General features: G+C 36.6%; 1 protein-coding gene across 1 annotated transcript in view; it reads left to right on the forward strand.

The window, feature by feature from the left end:
• Nucleotides 1-16,341: 16,341 nt before the first annotated feature.
• The window catches only part of GALR1 (galanin receptor 1), a 120,895-nt gene continuing 117,209 nt past the window's right edge, over nucleotides 16,342-20,027 (forward strand). The window contains exon 1 of the mRNA XM_072411545.1: nucleotides 16,342-17,245. Coding sequence (XP_072267646.1) covers nucleotides 16,571-17,245 — 675 coding nt within the window. The 5' untranslated portion in view covers nucleotides 16,342-16,570. The remainder of the gene's footprint in view (nucleotides 17,246-20,027) is intronic.

Here is a 20,027-nt window from a genome sequence, read left to right on the forward strand (position 1 = left end):
ATTGACTTTGGAAAGTGTGTGTCCATATTTCAGACTAAACATTTCACTTAGCTAATTTCATTAAGACTAAGTTGTGTTCATATCGGTCATCCAATGGCATGCATTTATTACTGTTTTTTTTAATCAATTTCTTTCATTTCCTTTGTGCATAACTGTGTAATTAAAGTGAATCAGTGATTTTGATAAGGTAAAGGTGTCTATTACTGAAGTGTATCAACCCTATTGTTTATGGTCTGTATGCTCTTTACTTATGAAAGCTACTACTAAATCATTCACATCTTGAGGTTTGCTTGTTTAAAAGAAAATATAATATTAACCTAGCAAAGTAAACACTCATTTTGCATAGTAAATGATAGAAAATACAAGAGGGGAGAGGGGGGACAGGTTTTTTGCTAGCACATAAGTGATTGCTTGAAGTAAACACAGCTTTAACTTCATTACTATGATTAGTGAGCATTCCCTTTGCAAAGTGGATGGCCTTTATTCTTTTTATAAATCAATCTCATTAAATTTTAATGGATTTTTTATGCAATTATTTATCAGTGAGCATCAGTTTAAAATAGCTGAACAGTAGCTTTCTTTGGGGGTTTTACGTGGCTGTCAGGCATTTAAGTGAGCTTAGCAATCTAAATAGCCTTAAGCATCAAAAGGTTCTTATTTAGCTTCAAGACCCATTTATATTAGCAGCATATTTTGTTTTGCTTATATACTGTATATGCAGGATTCTTGCAAAAATGATTAGTATTGAGAAGTACTGTAAGGTTAAGAACCTAATGAACCTAATGCTTCTTGTGCAATGAATTTACCTGTGTTGTATATGGTATACGGGTTTAGAGATATCAAATATCAAAATACATATTTACACATGTAATTCTATGTAAACTCACATTAAATTATTATTTTGAGTTACTGAATGTAAATTTTGCAAATGTGTAGTAAACTACATAAAAACTGTGGTAAAACATTAAAAAATAAGTATACTAGGAGTTGAGCGAAAAATATGACAAATATGGCCAAAAATGATATCCACTTCCACATAACCATATAAAAAAGAAATTAAAAATAGAGCATATAGTCCCTGCTCTTAAATTTCCTTAAATTTTCCTGAAGTTCCTTTAAAATAACATACATATAAATGAATGAATTGGAAATGGAATGCATGGAAGCCAACCCTACCTCCTTAAAGTGAAGCTAAAGTACAACAGGAGGAGGAGAGGACCCTGTCCAGAAGAGCTTACAATCTAGGAGTTGGGGGAAGTAACACGCAATAGGAGGGGAGATATGGATTGGTGGGTGAGTTGTGAGGGTTTAGGAGATAGAAAAAGATGGGTAGGCAAGTTTGAAAAGATGGGTTGTGAGTGCCCTTTTTAATGAGCAGAAAGTAGGAGCAGGGCAAAAAAAACGAGGAAGATGATTCCAGAGAGTCTTGGATACATGTGTGTGATGAGGTTATGAGAGAGGAAGTCAGTAGTAGGTCATTGGAGGAGTGGAGAGAGCGGCTGGGGGAGTACTTTTTTTACCAGGTCAGAAATGTAAGTGGGACAACTGTGGAGAGATTTGAAGGCAAAGCACAGGAGCTTGAATTTGATTCTAAAGCGAAATGGAAGCCAATGGAGAGATGTGCAAAGAGATACAGTGGAGGAGGAGCAGTAGGAAGGATGGATGAGTCTGGCTGCAGCATTCATAATAGATTGTAGAGGAGAGAGTCGGGTTAGTGGAATACCAGAGAGAAGGATGTTATAGTAGTCCAGACGAGAGATGATAAGAGCGTGTACAAGGAGTTTGGTGGTCTCAGGGGACAAGTAGAGTCAGATTTTGGAGAAGTTGTGTAGGTGAAAGCGAAAGGACCTGGAAATGTTATGAATATGGGGGGTAAATGAGAGGGCAGAATCAAAGGTGATGCCAAGAAAAACTGCCTGGGCAGTTTTGTTGCAGTGGGGGACAGGCCGATGTCCTTTCTGCATTTAGAATTCATACCTGATCACCTTCTTCAGCTGACAAAATTCAGCTGTTAATTTCCAGGATATCCAACACATCCCACCTTACTCTGCAGTTGCCTGGACTAAATGAATATATACAATATATAGACTGTTGTATGAAAAGCCCTTTCGATGTGCACCTTGCCTTATTAGCTATTCATGCATTGTTGCCATTGAGGTTTCCATTTTGGCTTTTATAGCCATTACAGCTTTCCTGGCATTATTAGGTAATCTAAAGATATCAGATAATTAGTATAATGAGTTTGTCATGTAAAATTATTTTATCCAGTTAGAGGATAATATTTTATTAACTGAGAATTTAACTTTTTTCAGTAGACATTTACACTGCAAGGTAATATACATTTCAGCACCAGAATAATAAAATAGACATTTTTGCCATTTTTCAATTTCAGTAGTTCAAACAATCCTTTTGATTTACTTAGTTTAGTGCTTATATTGCTGGCAGTGGAGTTACTCGTGGTTTTAATTTTTAACAGAATGAATCGCAAATAGTGAATTATTACTAAACTTCCTGGATATGCATTCATTATATTCCACTGCTTTGCTCAGCTCAATGTTTGCATTGTTTTTTGCCTTTCTTATTTCAAAACTCATACACCTGAATCGTGTTTATGCCTGATTCTTTCTGAAAACAGCTCAATGTTAAATATTAAAATAAACTTTTGAATACAGCAAGGAGGAACATACAGTTGATAGCGTAACTCAGGTTGATATATATTACTTTTAGCCTGTGTCAAAACAAGAAAAAATTGATTGCCACTATGCTAATTATATTATCATGGTCTTCTCATTGTCAGGCATAATGGAAGAACAGACTTAAAAGGTCACTCATAATATATTATATGCGGCTAGGCCCTTGACATTTTCTGTAGTCACTTTTGAACCAAACACTTAATTGAGATTTTTGCTGGACCTGGCATTTGCTGGGGCTAAAGCTGAAAATTGTTGTTGGCACTGATATTTACTGGAGGTATTGCTGGGGATTGTTGCTGCCACTGACACTTATTGGGGGCTGTTGCATAGAGTGTTGCTAGCAATTGCAGGGGAATTGCCAGAGATTATTGCTAGCACTTACATTTACTGGGGGTATTGCTGGACCTGCCCCCTGCTTGGGGTTAATTTTGCTGGCTTGGACGCATGCTGGGGAGTTAGCAGGGGTATTTCCGGGGATTTTTGCTGGCACTGACACGTTACAGTGAGTATTGTGGCAGATTTGTTCAGGCACTGACATTTACTGGTCGTTATTGCAGTTTGTTGGATTTACTTGGGGTTATCATTGCTGATCCAGACACATACTGTACTGGGGGTATTGCTAAAAATGACTGCATGGCACTGACGCCCACTGGGACCCTGGGCATTATCATAGGTGGCCCTAACACTTTTATAGAGGATATTGCTGGTCCTGACACTTGCTTAGGGTTATTGCTGGTCTTGACATATTCTTTGGCTTATCATTACTGGCTTTAAATTCCTATTCACTTGAGGGGCATGGTTCCTGAAATAGCCTTGTGGGTGACATAATATCTGCATTTGTTATTTGGTGATCAAAACGGCTTTACTAGTTATGTGGGTGACATAATGGGCCCGATTTCTTAAAGCTTTCCAAGACTGAACAAGATAGTTTATCATGGGTGAACCTGGGTGATACAGCAAACCTAGCATGGGCTTGGTCACCCATGGTCACCCAGGTTCACAAATGGTAGTCTGTCTTCTCAATATTTGTAATTATTTTGTAGGAGAGATGATTTCTGCTCTTTTGATTTTGAAAGACATGATGGTTGCACATATTTTATGGTAGATAGTTTATTTTTTTTTTTTGTAAGACAACCTTCATTTGATTTTATATAATAGGCATAAGGTATGTAGATGCAGCCAGCAAACGTTGTATTTATTTTGCTATTTCACACATAAAAATCTGAACGATGGCCAACCAGACCTGTTTAAAAATTTGAGGACCCCCTTGTCTAAATAATCCAAGGTACTGGTGGTGAAAGTGCTTATTGAGAACAATTTGCATCAAGCAGGCAAATCATCAACTAAGCAGATTTTAGGATATCTCATTTTTTGCATCAGAACCTTAGCATGAGCTCTGAGTTAATTAGTTTCCTGGTACCCAGAATTTAGCAGTAATAGGATGGACAAAAAAAATGCAGCTGGAGGAAAAATTATTTTATATCAACATTTATCTGAGAAATGTAATATTTTTTTTAACATTTGCACACCAAGCAACTATATGTTGCTGACCTCTACTTGAACCTATGATGATTCATCTGTCTATTCTGTCTAATAAAATTTCTGCATCTGGTAACTTTATTTTCATTTTAAGATTTCACAGTCTAGAATTTGAAATTCCATTTACCATTTTAATCAATTGTTAAATGTAGAAGTGTAGCAAAATATGTGCAGTAAATAAGAAAAAGGTGCATATTGCAATATTTTGATATTATATTTCATTTCTACACTTTTATAAGTTTCTATGTACTCCACACATGCTATTGAATGAGAACTCGATGACAGATGATCATTTCCAGGCAATGTACCTAATATCAGTTTATGTGGGTCGGGAAATACTCTTTTGTTGGCTGCAGAAGTGCCAATATTGAAAGTTACAGACTCTTTTCAGTGACTACAATGGCTATTCTGGATTGAAGTTATTTACTTGTAGTGGCTGTCAGCAAAATAAATAGCTATAGCAAAATAGTTTTTGAACATTACATACATTATTTATTACCAACCTTCCTGACCTTTTTATAAGATGAAAGGAACAAAATGCTAGGTACAAATATTAGTACCCCTAGCATAATAAAAAAGTATTTCCTACATTGGTTTGACATTATCAAATTAAATTATAATTGGTTATTGTAAATTACCACACTTTTCTCTTTTCAAATTGTACTCTTCATTGAATAATGAAACAGAAAGACATTATTAGTAGCAAAAATTCCCTTTCTAATAATAAAATCAGGCACTTTGTCAGGCATGGAGCATGGTTCCAGGAAAAGGGGCACAGCAAGTATGTAGCCCCATCCCAATCTGGCCATACTAAGCCCATGCCTTTCCCCATTTGTTGGGTAGCCCATAGTTGGGGGAGAAGGCCACATCCCTAACACTTCCAAAATGGTATTTGGAGAAGGGTTGAAATCTAGAAAGCCCCCATACCATGGGGAATATTTACAGGGGTACCTTACTTATTTATAGAAATGCATTAAGTGATAGACCTAGAAAAAATTACACAGACACCACAAAAAAATGTAAATATAAAAACACAATACATACTTTAAAAATTTAATGACTATTAATGTCTCTAGAAGTAAATCAATCTATACCAGCATTGTAAATCCATGCCAATCCCAACAAACTCTGATTGGGAGCTTAACTGGAAAACTTCCAGAATGATAGATAGAACTAGAGCCTTGGCCATGTTGATTACAGCTGGTTGTTTCCGGCTTTAACACTAATTTACAGAAAAACGAAATTTAAAAACATTTTTTTGACTTGTTCAATTTTTTAGACATGTTCTGGCGGGTCCCCCTGACATTCTCTGGGCTGTGCTAATAAAGTAGAACTGAAAATGCACAGTGGGTGGGTCGTGAATATTTGCACAGCATACTTGACAATTATTGCACAGACTTACCTGTGTGCGGGAGCCCTACTACCTGCTTGGAAGATGCCATTTTCATCCACAACTCTGGACTTTTGAGTCCAAAGCAATTCTCTTTGGCCATTGGATTGCCACTGATGATGTAACTGGGTGCGCAGGAGTTACTCCATTATATTGTCATCCCTAGCCCTGATTTTTTTAAGCATTGCCTAACACTGTAGCAATGCATTGGAATGCCATTACACTACAAGGTAGTGTTCATGTTACACATGGAGCTGTATACAAGTAAAACAGATGTACAAATAGGAAGTGGTCAGAGGTATGATTTCTTTTGATACAGTGCTATTATATAGTTACAAAGGGATAAATATCCAGCTGCAGTGTTAAAGAAAACATGCATCATAATCTATAGACAGGTTTATCACTGCCTTGGTGAACTGATAAATATCCTTTATGGTGTTTTGCCTAGAGTTCTGTTGTGAGCACCAATGCCTCTTAGTTCAAGTATTTTTCCAAAGGCTGTGAGCATTGATGAAATGATGTTTTTATTTTCCTGAAAGGGAGTTTGAGATATGACTGTTTCTATACCTAATGTTACCTACAGATCAGTATTTGGGCTGACAAGAGCAGATAACTGAGATTTACCTATCCAACGGTAATTTCAAAATAACTATCTACAGCAAAAGTTCCCCTAGTTAGTAACTCATGTCTGCCAGACTGTCCTCTGAACATGGCCATTGGGGAACTAAAAAAAAAAAAACTAAATTCATTAACCTATAAAGAGGCCCTGTTGTTTTATTGGCATGAAAGGTCACAATTGGTGTTTTAGTTGATTTAAGTCATCAACTGTCAAGTGATGATGAACAAACTGTGCAAACACAAATGAGAATTTACCTATTTTATTCACAGTAAACTATAACTGAATCTGATTGACTTATACTGGGACTCTTCTTTCTTTTACATTTCCTTATTAAAAAGACTCATATAGAGTTTATAAAAATTATTTGTAAGGCTAGCCCATATTAATCACATTTTAGGTGTTATTTTTACAAAACCTAGAAATAATATGAATATTATAAGAGTGATCCCTGTTCTCACACCATCTTGTTTCTATTTCCCAAAGAATAGGTTACTATAATAAAGAACGTAATGTTTTAACACACACTCCCTCCAGTGGCACCACACCAGATTACATTTCAGGGAATCTAAAATACATAAAATGTTCTGTATTCACATGTGAATTTGTCAGAGACAGAAAAGGATTATAGCAGGGGTGCCCAACAGGTGGATCGCAATCTACCGGTAGATGATAAAGGCAACATGAGTGGATTGCTGAGCCCTGCCTTTCAAAATAAACTCTACCGCGCACAGAGTTATCAAGTCCAAGTTTTTATTGTTGGTAGATCATTTTGACTTGGTCATTTTAAAAGTAGCTCACAAGCCAAAAAAGTGTGGCCACCCCTGGTTTACAGTATTGCAGGTAGGGCATCAATGTTCCGCTAGAAAGTATTGCGGTTGGATACTGTTGGTCAAATATAACATTTTGTAACTAATTCACATTTTGCTCAGGGCTTTTAGTTTTTTTTATCTATGTATCTGTCAAGTGAAACCTACAGACTGCACTGTTCTCTCTATGAGATACACTTATAAAATGCAGGTAGAACTATGATATATATGATTAAATATACAATATTTTACTAACAGGCTTAAGTACATAAAATACAATATTCTGTGTTGTTGCTCATTCAGCATTTGCAAACAAGGAGCTGCCAAACATTGACCATGAAAAAATACAGATATTCTTCTGTGTAATATGTTTACTTAATTGCTTTTGTGCAGTAGAGAAAATCCTGGGCCTCATTACACTAAATGAATGTTTCCACTAAAGAGCCCTTATTTAGCTCAGAAGAAGATATAGACAGTGTGAGATAATAGACCTGGGCTCCAAAAGTGGTTAAATAAAAAAAAATACAATAAGCAGCTAAATATAAATTATTAACTAAAAATGTTATTATCATTTTTTTTTATTGTTCATTCTATGAATAATAGATAGCAGATCTCAGCAAAAGGGAACCAATTCAAAAATTAGGTTATACATATTATTTATGAGATAAACGTGGAGAGGAGAAAATGTGTTTTCTAAGAGATTAGTTCTGATTTTACTGTGCAAAATGATTGGTATTTCACACATGCACTTCCATCAATATTTCAAGAATATTATATTTGAGCATAACTTATACATTAAATGGAAAGTTTTATTACCTTGTCAGCAGAGTACAGAGGGATATGATTTTAGAGGTGATCAGAGGAGGCTTACAAGGTGACAGATTGGGGACTTGAAAGTAGACCTCTGTGTTTTAATGGTTCCATATTCTGTTTCCCAATGTTGTCATTGCCTAGCAAACTTTAAAAAGGAATCTTTACTCAAAAAAAAAAGATTTGCCTAACAGACACCAGCTAGGACATAAGGAAATAAAGATTTGATCCTTTAACACAATGACTTCCTCCACATGAAAGCGGTGTGCAACATAACATGGAACATTTGTAATGGAAAAAGCTTATATATATACAAATATGTGTCTCCTAATCCCTTACCAATTAATGATGTAGTGTCAATGGTCCATATCATATATTTAATTAAAGACAATAGCCAAGATGAAAACAATTCCAATAAAAATGAATCATGCAAAATGAAGTTTACTTTTACCAGTGATTTTACAAAAAAAAAAAAAAAAAAGACGAATGAGAGGATCCCAAATGACTATTGTGGTATGTCTTGTGCCTGTCAAGGTTGGCCTGATAGAAAAGTGCATGAACAGATTTACTGAGATGGATTTACTAAAAGTGTTTTGGTTGTTCATTTAACAAAGTAAATGGACATTCTGCAAGGGATAATTAATTTATCTTGGAGTACGAGGTGAAGCTTTGCTGACTTCTACCATCCAGTCACGTGCAAGGAGAAATCTTGTTTTTTTTTTTTTTTTTGCACACCATTGGGTATTTATTGCATTGCACATTCACTAAGCTAAGCAAATTATCCTTTGAAAAGTGATATATCACAGCCTAAACACACCTTGACAGCCAAAAATGTTATGACCTAGAACCAGTCTTTTGTATGATGAAATAGGAATTACAGGAGGCCCTAAGAACCTTCACCTTGATGTCAGCCACAGTGAAACAGATGGTCCACCCAAAAATCATAGGAAATATCACATAAACATTGTGTTGTTAGCTTTGTAATGCTGCCTTTGCCCATATCTATTTTACATTGAAGCATGCATTACCTATTTGCCTCTGGAATAAATTATACCACTGACATTATATTTTTAATGCTTAAAAACATAGTTCTGATTCTATCTAATCTGATGACCCCAAAATTTTTGTATTGGATTCAAAATAAAAGGACATAAATAAAAATTATCTAGTACAACATTTTTTTTTAATTATTTTAGACTGTTGCCTTAAGCAAGACCTGAATCTTTTTGCTTTTGAACCATTACCTAAATTAAAAGTATTTCTCAAAATCTAAAACAAACTTTCAGCATACAAGAAAAATGTGTAGACATTTGTGCTAGAACATCTTCCAATTAAAAATATGGCCCTGGGCTTCATCCACATGTTCTGCTCTTGATGTTTTCTCAATAAGTATATTGTTGCTTATAGTTTTATTCCCCCTTTTGGTTATGCAATGGTTTTAAACAAAATCATACATAGGAATTTCAATAAAGAAGAGCAAATTGACATACCAAGTTTGATATATCATAGATAATGGGTGCCAATGGTGTTATCATTGCATTCATATGTTTCTATTGATGAAAATATCTCAGGAAGTGCCCACCAAAGACATAGACAACCAGAGTAGCAGAGTGCAGGTTGGGAGGGGGACAGAAAGTCTGGCCAAATAACCCCCTATGATAATAAAAAAAAACTTTTCATTTTTGCTGGGTGTATTGAGGGTAATTTATGGCGAAGTAGCCCAGAGGCTGTGTTTGGAGAATGGACAGACTTGTTGCTGTCCTGCAGTTAGTCAACTAGCAACCAGTCCTTTCAATTGCAGATTTATTGTATTGAATCCCTATTGCTGTTTAATTATTTTTGCATCTCTGGTCCTGGAAATCTCTTGCATTTCTCACTGCAGCTTTTACAGTGATCACCTCGGTCACATCTAAAGCATACAGATAGACTTGCACTCATAAATAGTCTAAAGGTATAGAGATGAAGATGTTGTTGACGGAACTTGTGATGGGTATGACATGCATCCTACTCAGAATTCTTTATTGTAAGTTAAGTATGCATACAGATCAGATATTCCAACTTTGCCCATCACTGCATAATTGCTGCATAATTGTTTCAGAGAGCAGAAAAGTATTTTCAGAAGGGTAATACCAGCTGGATTTAACCCTCTGGTGAAATATGATTGGAACTGCTAATGCTCAGTGAATTCTAAATTTAGTTTAGATTAACTTCTTAGTAAATTTTTAGGAAAAGTGTTTGCATGCATGACACATTTAAAATTCAGCCTTTGCATAAACCATAAAAAAGATGTTCGTGATGCACAGTAGTAGAGAAATTTTAAATCAGAACTTACCAAACAAAAATACTAGAGGTCACAAGTACAGCTAGGATCTAACTTTTACATGTAGTGGAATAAGCTAAAGTAAAAGTAAAGATGTTAAGATACAGTTGATCATATTTTACCCATAGGTAGATTGCCTGTTTAGCATAGAATGGAAGAAAACAAAATAAATACATTCAAAACAATACTATGTCATATGTTTTATACAAAGCCTCTTTCACAATGAGAAGTTTGGCACATGGAGTCAGTAGGACATTGTTTTCAAAGGGCACCACATATTAAAACAAAAATTAATTAAAATGTAAATGAAGGTCTGCTACCTGTCTGAAAAGGTACTTGTGAGGTGACAATTAGAAACTCAGGGAAGAGACTGATTGCATAAACATAAATAGCACCAGGGAAATTCTGCTGGGTTCTTTGGGATCATACAATATTTTATGATAATGCTCCTTTATTGTAATGGCATGAGGGAACAGAAATCTCCGGTGTACATGGGTTAATGTGAAAAGCCTAAAATCACACAATCTTTCATCTTCATTTGATGTTAGCCACAATATATATTAATTGTATCATTTTCCCAAAGAGTCATCTCCACAATCTTATGTTTTATATTAATTAAGGAAAACCAAAACATTATTTCAGTAATTTATTCTCGGGCAATTCTACTCTCATTAAATAGAACTTCCACAATTTCCCTGAAATCCCTGTTGATAAACTTTGCATTTATAAAAAAACATATTTTTACATGAGAGATATTCCCACATATGGAAATGACCTTACCAACAATTTGGGTGATTTTATGTTTAGGGGCTGCAATTAACTGCAATTTGGCTTCAACCAAAGCCAAACATGCTTCTGGCATGCCCCAGTAACAGTCAACACTATACTCACAGAGAATTGGAAAAAGTTGTACTATAGCTTATCTTGTTCAGGGGCTTTGCAATTAGCCTAAACAATTCTGATCTATTTTCTATCTATAATTTTTTTGCAAGAAAATATTGGGCTTTGCTTATCATTAGGACACAGTGATAAAAAAAATGACTTCAATGCTTCTGTTGTAAACTTTAAGGATGAACTACACACTACACAATAGTTATATCTACAGAGGTAAGTGTCAATGTTTTTTTTTTTTAGCTTTACAGCTTTTGCAAATAGTCAGGAACATGTCAAATAAAATATTTTAATCTGATTACCTTTTAAAAACTAACAAAGGTACATGAACCTAGCTAAAACAGCCCTGTAGTTGTGAATATTATAAAACATTTTTTTACATAAATCAGATAATATATAGTTAAACCCACACTAAACCCAAGAACAAAAATGTAACATATTACAGTTTATCAGAAAAAAAAACAACAAAAACAAAAATGATAATATATGCTGCAACCATCAAAACTTGTAAGTTTCATTGTATTACATTATTCAAATACCTAAATTTTGTTTGGGGGTTTAGATATCATTTAGGATTAAATACTAATTCTAGTATACTTTATTACACTATCCTTTCATCAGCTCTATGCTAGTGTATGGGAAAATACAGAAACCCTAACTGTAAAAGCATATGTAATAGTGTTTGACTTGTGAATTTGATACACTACTCTATGACCCTAATTTATGAAAGCTCTCCAAGGCTGGAGAGAATACACTTTTATCAGTGAAGCTGGGTGATCCAGCAAACCTGAAATGGATCTGGTCCAGGATTCAAAACATTTGCTATCAAATAGCAAATGATTTTTAAAAATTCATTCCACGTTTTCTGGATCACCCAGTTCACTTCTGAAAGTGTATTCTCTCCAGCCTTGGTTTGATAAATCAGGGCCGTTGTGTTTTTATCTAAGCACTGTCCATTGCAGCTGTTCAAGCAACCTGGTATATTTTTCCAAAAACATTCAATTTGATTATTAGAAATGTCTCATTCGATTCCGATCAGAAATCGATGAACGATTGGTTGGTTTTTTATCATTTGCTATAGGTAGCAGCATTCCTATCAATGTTTTAATATTGATTGTTCATATGGCACCAGGTGACACAATGATCACATATCCCCAATCAATGTTCAAATTAGCAGTATGTATTGATTGTTTGCAGTATCAAACATTATTTGCAGGTCAGTCCGTCCAAAACTGTTATTCCATTTTTTAAACATGATAATTAGTTAGATTAAAGTTAGACTACCTTATACCCTAAAAAGCTAAATTTTTCTACTTTTGAGTTTCTAGAACTTCAAACCTGCTGGTATTTACTTCTGGTGTAATGTTTATTGAAGACCCATGAGTATTATTCTGTCCAGTAGTATTTAGTGCCATTTAGACTGGTATAAGCACATATGTCCTTATGTATATGTATATGACAGCCTGAGTTCTGGGGACATAAGGTAAATGATGTTGGTTGTTACTTAACCCAGAAAATTGAGGGAACAATGTAGTGGACAAGAATTACTCCAGGGGATAGCTCCAGGCAGGGAAATGTGACAGATTCCGCTTTCCTTTTTATTTGTTTTAATTTTTACAGATTTGATATTTTTTTCCTGAAGTTTAGCATTACACCTAACCTAACTCCTGCATTTAATTATTCTTCTTACTGCACTCACTAATGGTCTAGTTTATGCCCAAAAGTATTACATTAACCCAAGGATAGATGTACACTTTAGCAGGCTGTTAACTTACCACAGTGCCCATTTATAACTGGTCTTGGGCATTGGCAGTGTTGATTGTAGTGCTATCCTGTTGCCATCCTGTTGCCATCTCTCCTCCAGTTAAATCACACATACCCCCCCCACCCATTCACACGATCCTAAAGAAGCCTTGATTCTTCAGTCCAAGCCACAATTTTCCTATTCTTCATTGTCCAGTTGTAACACTCTTGTGCTCATTATAGATGCTTCCAGTATTAGACAGTGATCAGCATTGCCACTTTATATGGTTTGGTTGGTATGTATTCCCACCTGCTGCAAGCTTTGATTCTCTGTGTATTGTGACACCTTATGACCAGCATTTGTTTTTTTATTAATCTGAGCTACAATAGCTCTTCTGTTGGATCCGCAGCCTCTACCCCACCATCCATTTGCTGGTTTACTGATTGTCTTTCCTTTACCAAATTTGTTAGGTGCTAACCAATGCATACAAAGTACACCCTACTGTTCTGGAGATGCTCTGACCCAGCCATTTTTTAGCTTTGCCACTCAGATCTTTTTAGTGTTTCCAATGCATTACCTTCAAGAACAGACTGTTGCTTCCTAATTAATCCCACATTTTAACAGGTGCCATTGTAAGGAGATGGTCAATGTTATTCCTTTCACCTGTCATTTGTTTCAATGTCTGGCTTTTTAGCTATTCAATATATAACAAAGTAGATGTATTCAATGAAAGCAGGACATACTGACAGCTGCAGTCCAGGTAGACTTGAGTGTTGTCACAGAGTTAGCTTGTGATGTTGATGTGACCAGCACAGAACGTTGAATGTATCATGCTTCTAATACCTACACATTCTTGTCTTACCATGTTATCTGTCATAACCTCTACACATAAACCTGGAATATCTCTGTGGATAACAGACTCCATGTGACAGCTGTCCTGCATCTGGAATACTCTAAATGTATATTTAATATGCATTTACATATGACTGCTGACTGTTTTTTCCTCTCAACCTTATTATTGCATTGCAAAGGAAATGACCCAGGATCAGCAAAGAAAAAGCCTGCTGGCTGGTAATGGGGAGCTGATGTATACTGCATTATTCAATGGCATATCATAACCTCTCATTGTATTTTCCTATGAGCCAAGGCTTCTCTCTATAGCACCCAGATCCACGTGTTTCATGTTGATGTACTAATACTAACTAAAGATTAGTTGTATCTCAAAACATAAGCTTCTGTTCAGTATAAACACAGAAACACAATCCCTCACAAGTTATGTCTTGCTGAAAGCTGTATTATAAACAGCCAGAATTGATGGGTCCAGTAATATGTGTTCCCTATTATTATTAATAAACAGGATTTATATAGTGCCAACATATTACACAGCGCTGTACATTAAATAGGGGTTGCAAATGACAGACGAGTACAGACAGTGACACAGGAGAAGAGGACCCTGTCCCGAAGAGCTTACAATCTAGGAGGTTGGGGAATTAACACACAATAGGAGGGGAGATGTGGAGTGGTGGTAAGTAGTGACAGTTTAAAAAGACAGAAGAAGATGGGTAGGCAAGTTTGAAAGAATGGGTTTTGAGTGCTCTTTTAAATGAGCAGAAAATAGGAGCAAGCTGAATAGAATGAGGAGGACTATTCCAGAGAGTCGGGGCAGCTCTAGGAAAAGGCTTGGAGTGGTGCATGTGATGAGGTTATGAGTGAGGAAGTCAGTAGTAGTTCCGCACCCAGTTTCACTGTCCTGTCCACTGTAGGGGGGGGGGGGGCACTAGAACATATATGCTATGGCTCCAGATTCTTACCTGTGCTTGTATCACATACAGCCTCTACTGTCCCCTCCTGTACTGTTCTGTGCCTTTTGTGGATTTGATACTGTATGATAATAAAGTATCTCATAGAAAAAAATATTTTTTCTTTATATTACTTTTCACCAATTTTAATTGCATCTCAGTGCTGCTGATCACCTTCAAACTCTTTGCATCCACATCCAGTCTACATGCACTCCAGTAATGGCTACATGGCAGAGAAGGTTTCCTGACTGTGCCTGCATGACTGCTTATCTCAAACAAAAGCATTCTTATTATTACACAGTATTTCTATAGCACCATCATATTACACAGCGCTGTACAAAGTCCATAGTCATGTCACTAGTTGTCCCTCAAAGGGGCTCACAATCTAATGTCCCTCAGTCATTTGTCTTTAATACAGTCTAAAGCCACATACACACTTGCAATTATAGTCATTGGAAAGGATCTTTTATGATCTTTTCCAACGACTAAGCACTCCAGGATGCTGTACATACAGCACTGATCTGCTCTATGGAGAGGGGAGGGGGAGAGCGACAGAGCAGCACCCTGCTGCACACTCTCCCCCTTCACTTGCATTACGATCATTTGTCGTACACACTTCAGATTCTCATCCAATTTTGGCACTGAGCCGATTATCGGGCGAGAACCATTGGAAGTGTGTACGTAGCTTAAGGTCAATTTTGGGGAGTAGCCAATTAACCTAACCGCATGTTTTTAGGGATGTGGGAGGAAACCGGAGAACACCCGCGCAAACACCGGGAGAACGTTCAAACTCCATACAGATAAAGTCTTGGCCGAGATTCAAACCTGGGACCCAGCTCTGCAAAAGCTCTGTGACACCATTCTGCCCAATAAACATGGTACAGAGGTGCACATTGAGAGACAGGGCGTTTTTTTTTTTTACTACATATGCAATGCAGACCTCAAAGTCTGTTGAATCACCAGGTGAAAATGAAGGGGAAAAGCTTGAAGAAAGAAAAATAATGCGGACATTATCCAATAACTATAAATCTAACAATATACATTTTTTCGGGGTGGGGGATGAGTTTAATAAAAGCTGCAAATTTAAACATATTAAGAATGACTTTGAAATATTAGCATACAAGATTTTAGTGATTGCAAAACATTTTGGCAGACCTAACATATTTAAAGTCTACTTGTTAGCCTAATTGTGTTTCTTTTTTTTTATAGAAAGATAAATAATGTAAAAAGTTCATAAAAATGTAAATGGACAGAATACAAATTAAAAAAAAAAAGAAACATAAATAAGAAAAAAACAAAACAAATACACTTACAAATACAGAACAAAAGGCACCTAAGCAGCTCAGTGAGTTTTCCTGTTTAGAGTTCTCTCTTTGGTGAAGTTTCACAGGGAAATCAATGACAAAATAATTCCTCTGATTTCTAGCCAGCATTGGCATCTTTTATATTTCTCTCTGAGAGAATCCCTTTAACCCATTGATTGCTGGTTAGGACATTTATTTCCATGGCTCCTTTTGCCATTCTGCCACCTGTTAGCTGAGGTATAGCCAGGCAGTGTGCCAGGATGATAAGAATGCCTGCTGCTGACTGGCTGCACTAGCTGTAATTCAGTGAAGGTGCAGTAATAGATGAAGCTCTGATGAATATGGGAAGGCTGTGGCATTTTGCAGTGTGAGCTCTGTACAATTGGCTATGTTTGTGTGTTGTAACAAGTAGGGGGCTCAGTTCCTCTGCCATGCGCAGCTGATAGAACATGAGCAGAGAAGAGAGCACTCCAGGCACAGGCACATAGAGGAAGCAGCTGGCAGACCTTCTTTACTCATCTATACAGGGCAGCTCAGGAAACTTCTACTTGGAGCTGTCTTCTCCTCCACCTGTTAGATACTCAGCTTCTCTGAAATACATACCCAAAACATCACTTCTACTGACCAGGGAGGAAGAGATCATTGATCAGAAGACATGGATCCACTGGCTGAGATGGGGAATAAGAGTGAAGGTCTTACCATGGACAATAATATCACTGCAGAAGAGCCATCAGTTAAACCCCTCTTAGGGATTGGCATAGATCACCTTATCACCCTGGTGGTGTTTGGCATCATATTCGCCTTGGGGGTCCTAGGAAACTCACTAGTCATTACTGTCCTGTCAAGAAACAAACCAGGGAAGCCCCGAAGCACCACCAACATCTTCATACTCAACCTGAGCATTGCTGACCTTGCCTACTTACTTTTCTGCATCCCTTTCCAGTCCACTATCTATGTTCTGCCAACTTGGGTGCTGGGAGCTTTCATTTGCAAATTCACCCACTTCTTCTTTACTGTGTCCATGCTGGTGAGCATCTTCACCTTATCTGCTATGTCTGTTGATCGCTATGTGGCAATAGTGCACTCCAGGAGATCGTCCACCATCCGTGTCTCCAGGAATGCCATGCTTGGGGTCATCCTCATCTGGATCCTGTCTATTGCAATGGCTTCTCCTATTGCTTACAACCAGCGATTGATATACAGAGGCAACAACCAGACCTTTTGTTGGGAGTTCTGGCCAGTCCTGAAGCACAAGAAGATCTATGTGGTGTGCACCTTTGTGTTTGGGTACCTGCTTCCTCTCCTGCTCATCTCCTTCTGCTATGCCAAGGTATGCTTCTTGTTCTTACTATTACATCTAGCTGCATTTAAAAATAGTTGTAGGATGGTATCTTGCATAAAAGTGCATAGGAAGCCCTTACTTAAAGCTACTTGCCATTCTTGTCAACATAGGTCAAATACCTAACACTATTGTAAAACAGCTCTGTAATAAAAAAATAAATATTAAAAAAAGAATTTAGGATAACAAGTGAAAAACAAGCCACTTGACAAGGAACTAGACCAGGTATGCATGTCCAGGTGAATGCTTTTTCATAGATCCATAAATGACTAATGCAAGAATTTTAGAATGAATAAATACTATATATATATATATATATATATATATATATATATATATATATTAGTTAACAAATATAACAGCAACTTGTTGCTTCATCATTCTTTACCTCCTGCCCCTGTATCAGAAGACTGGGATGTCATGCAAGTTTTTCAAGTGTGGTCTTAACTTGATACATTTTACTTGAAGTATCTTCTAATGCCTTGGCAGCTGAATACACACTGTGCAGTACCTGATAGCCCAATTTGATGCAATCTTGATCATACGCTAACACTGTGGCACTTAGGACAAAAGACAAAATGATTATTGGAAAGTTGTGAATGTGCAATTTGACAGGCTTCTGCTTCTAAAGACCCGAAGGTACAATCAACCTCACCTACCAGGTGTCCCTGATTTCTTTGCACTGGGTCTGTTTTTTAAAATCTAGCCTAGAATGAACTCTCTAATTTATAAGGTAAAGTTTTACACATAACCACAGTCTTCTGTTTTCTGGATGTTATTCTAACTGATCAATCAGTGTCAAAGAGGTTGTCATGGGGAAAGTAATCCTTCGATATGCAGCAGTTCACCATTTTTTGTTGTGGTCACCTAATCTATCAGTGTCTGTATTATTGTTAGTATAACAATATTAGTGATCAATATTAGTGATTGTATTAGTGATCACTTTTGAAATTAGGTAAGGTGAATCATTTACTTTGAATACTTTAACAATTTCAAAAAACATGAATCCCCCTGGCTAAAGACATATCATATTCAAAAAAAAAATGTCTAATTTTCCACTGCTGGCACTCAGCAAGGGCAGCAAGAATTTGAGCAGTGTCTCGGAGTGATTTATGACACATTAAGCTTGCATCACATGGAACAAAAATACTTTAATGATATTAATAGTTTCCAAATTTAGTACACAATATCTGTGTGTTTCTGTGATGATGCTGTACACTAGGAAAGCACATCAGAGCAATAGCAAAAAAGATTTATAGATTGTGAGGATGAGCATTGTTTTAAATATTGCCTTTTTCATTCCAGCACAGTGCTAATCAAAGATATGTATTAAAGTGCAAAGTGCAGACAAAGGAGCATTTGAACTAATTTGCCTGCCTTGAGAATGGATCTCAATGGAACCTGCTGTGTCCAAGGAAAGGTAGTGGAAAGGAAAGCAGGTTAAGCACAGCCCTAGAATTGTCACCCACACTATTCTATTGCAGTAAATAGAAATCTAGTGACCTGTGCTACTGTTCATTTAAAACTCACAGTTTGCATTTGTTTATGTGAATGTGCCATTTACATTTCTAAAAGGAGTCCTCAGACAAGATATGTAGAATCTTCTGTTAACATTGTTCAGTTTGGGTTGGAGAATAATAAATGACGCATAGAGAAGGAAGTGAGGATGTGAAAACTGTGTTAGAGATCCATTACAGATTTGGAGGTGTTGTTTAATGAAGACCTAGCCATACACTACCGTATTTATGCATGGCCAGGTAAGCAATCAGTATCTTTCTGAGGTTCATTCTTTACCTGGATTGCAGTCGTGTAATAATAATCAGATATGGGCAGATGGGTACTAATGTTCCTTTTTCTAACTATAACTACATATTTGTATAGCATTGTAAACATCAGGGAGTTCTTTCTAACAACCAGCAGAAATAATCACTGCTGTTTACCATAGCTACCCAGTTCTACCCATTGTTATAGTAAATTGCAGGGTGAACTCCTATTGGTTACAGGTTGTCAGTGGTAGGAAGGTTAGGTAGGTTAGTGGTAGGTGTTCCCATGTTGATTAAACATCAATCAGGAATACCCTAGTTTCCCTTTGTTTTTTTTTTAGATATGTTTCGAATCTAGCATCTGATCTATTAAAGTTGTCAACTAATGTATGGAAGGCTGTCAATGCTGGGAATGCTAGTTGTATGACTCTGAGAGTTTCAATAAACTCTGATTCATGTACCCATATCTATCAACGGAATCAGAACTCATGATTTGCACATGTATTTAGGTCAGACAAGTATTGCAACCATTGGTGTCAGGTTAGCGGCATTTTCAGAGCAAGGTCACCAATGATAACCTTTTTCTCAGTATTGGTTCTCTTGCGAGTGGGCATTGGCATGATTACTGTTTGGACCAAATATTTATATATATATATATATATATATATATATATGTGTAAATTTGACTATGAAAATGGCCAAATCAAGTGACTTTACATCAGTCTGCTGCAGGCAGCAGGAAATATATCCTCAGTCTTCTCCCCTGCAGTAACCAAGCTGAACACAGTGAAAGAAGTGATATGTGTCAGACTTTACATGTGTCACCTCTGAGCCATCATCTCAGTCTAAGACTGTTTTTTCCCCCAACCTTTTTAACATGTGGGAACCCGTGAACAAACTTTCAAATCTTCAGGGAACCCCGGCTATAATGACTATATCCACAGTTCACAGTATTTTAGTGTGATGGTCAGTAGGAAGAATGCCTCTTAAATTGCTGGCTATTGAATGTC

Source organism: Pyxicephalus adspersus, chromosome 5 (assembly GCF_032062135.1).
Source record: "Pyxicephalus adspersus chromosome 5, UCB_Pads_2.0, whole genome shotgun sequence".
In the NCBI taxonomy this organism is placed as follows: domain Eukaryota; kingdom Metazoa; phylum Chordata; class Amphibia; order Anura; family Pyxicephalidae; genus Pyxicephalus; species Pyxicephalus adspersus.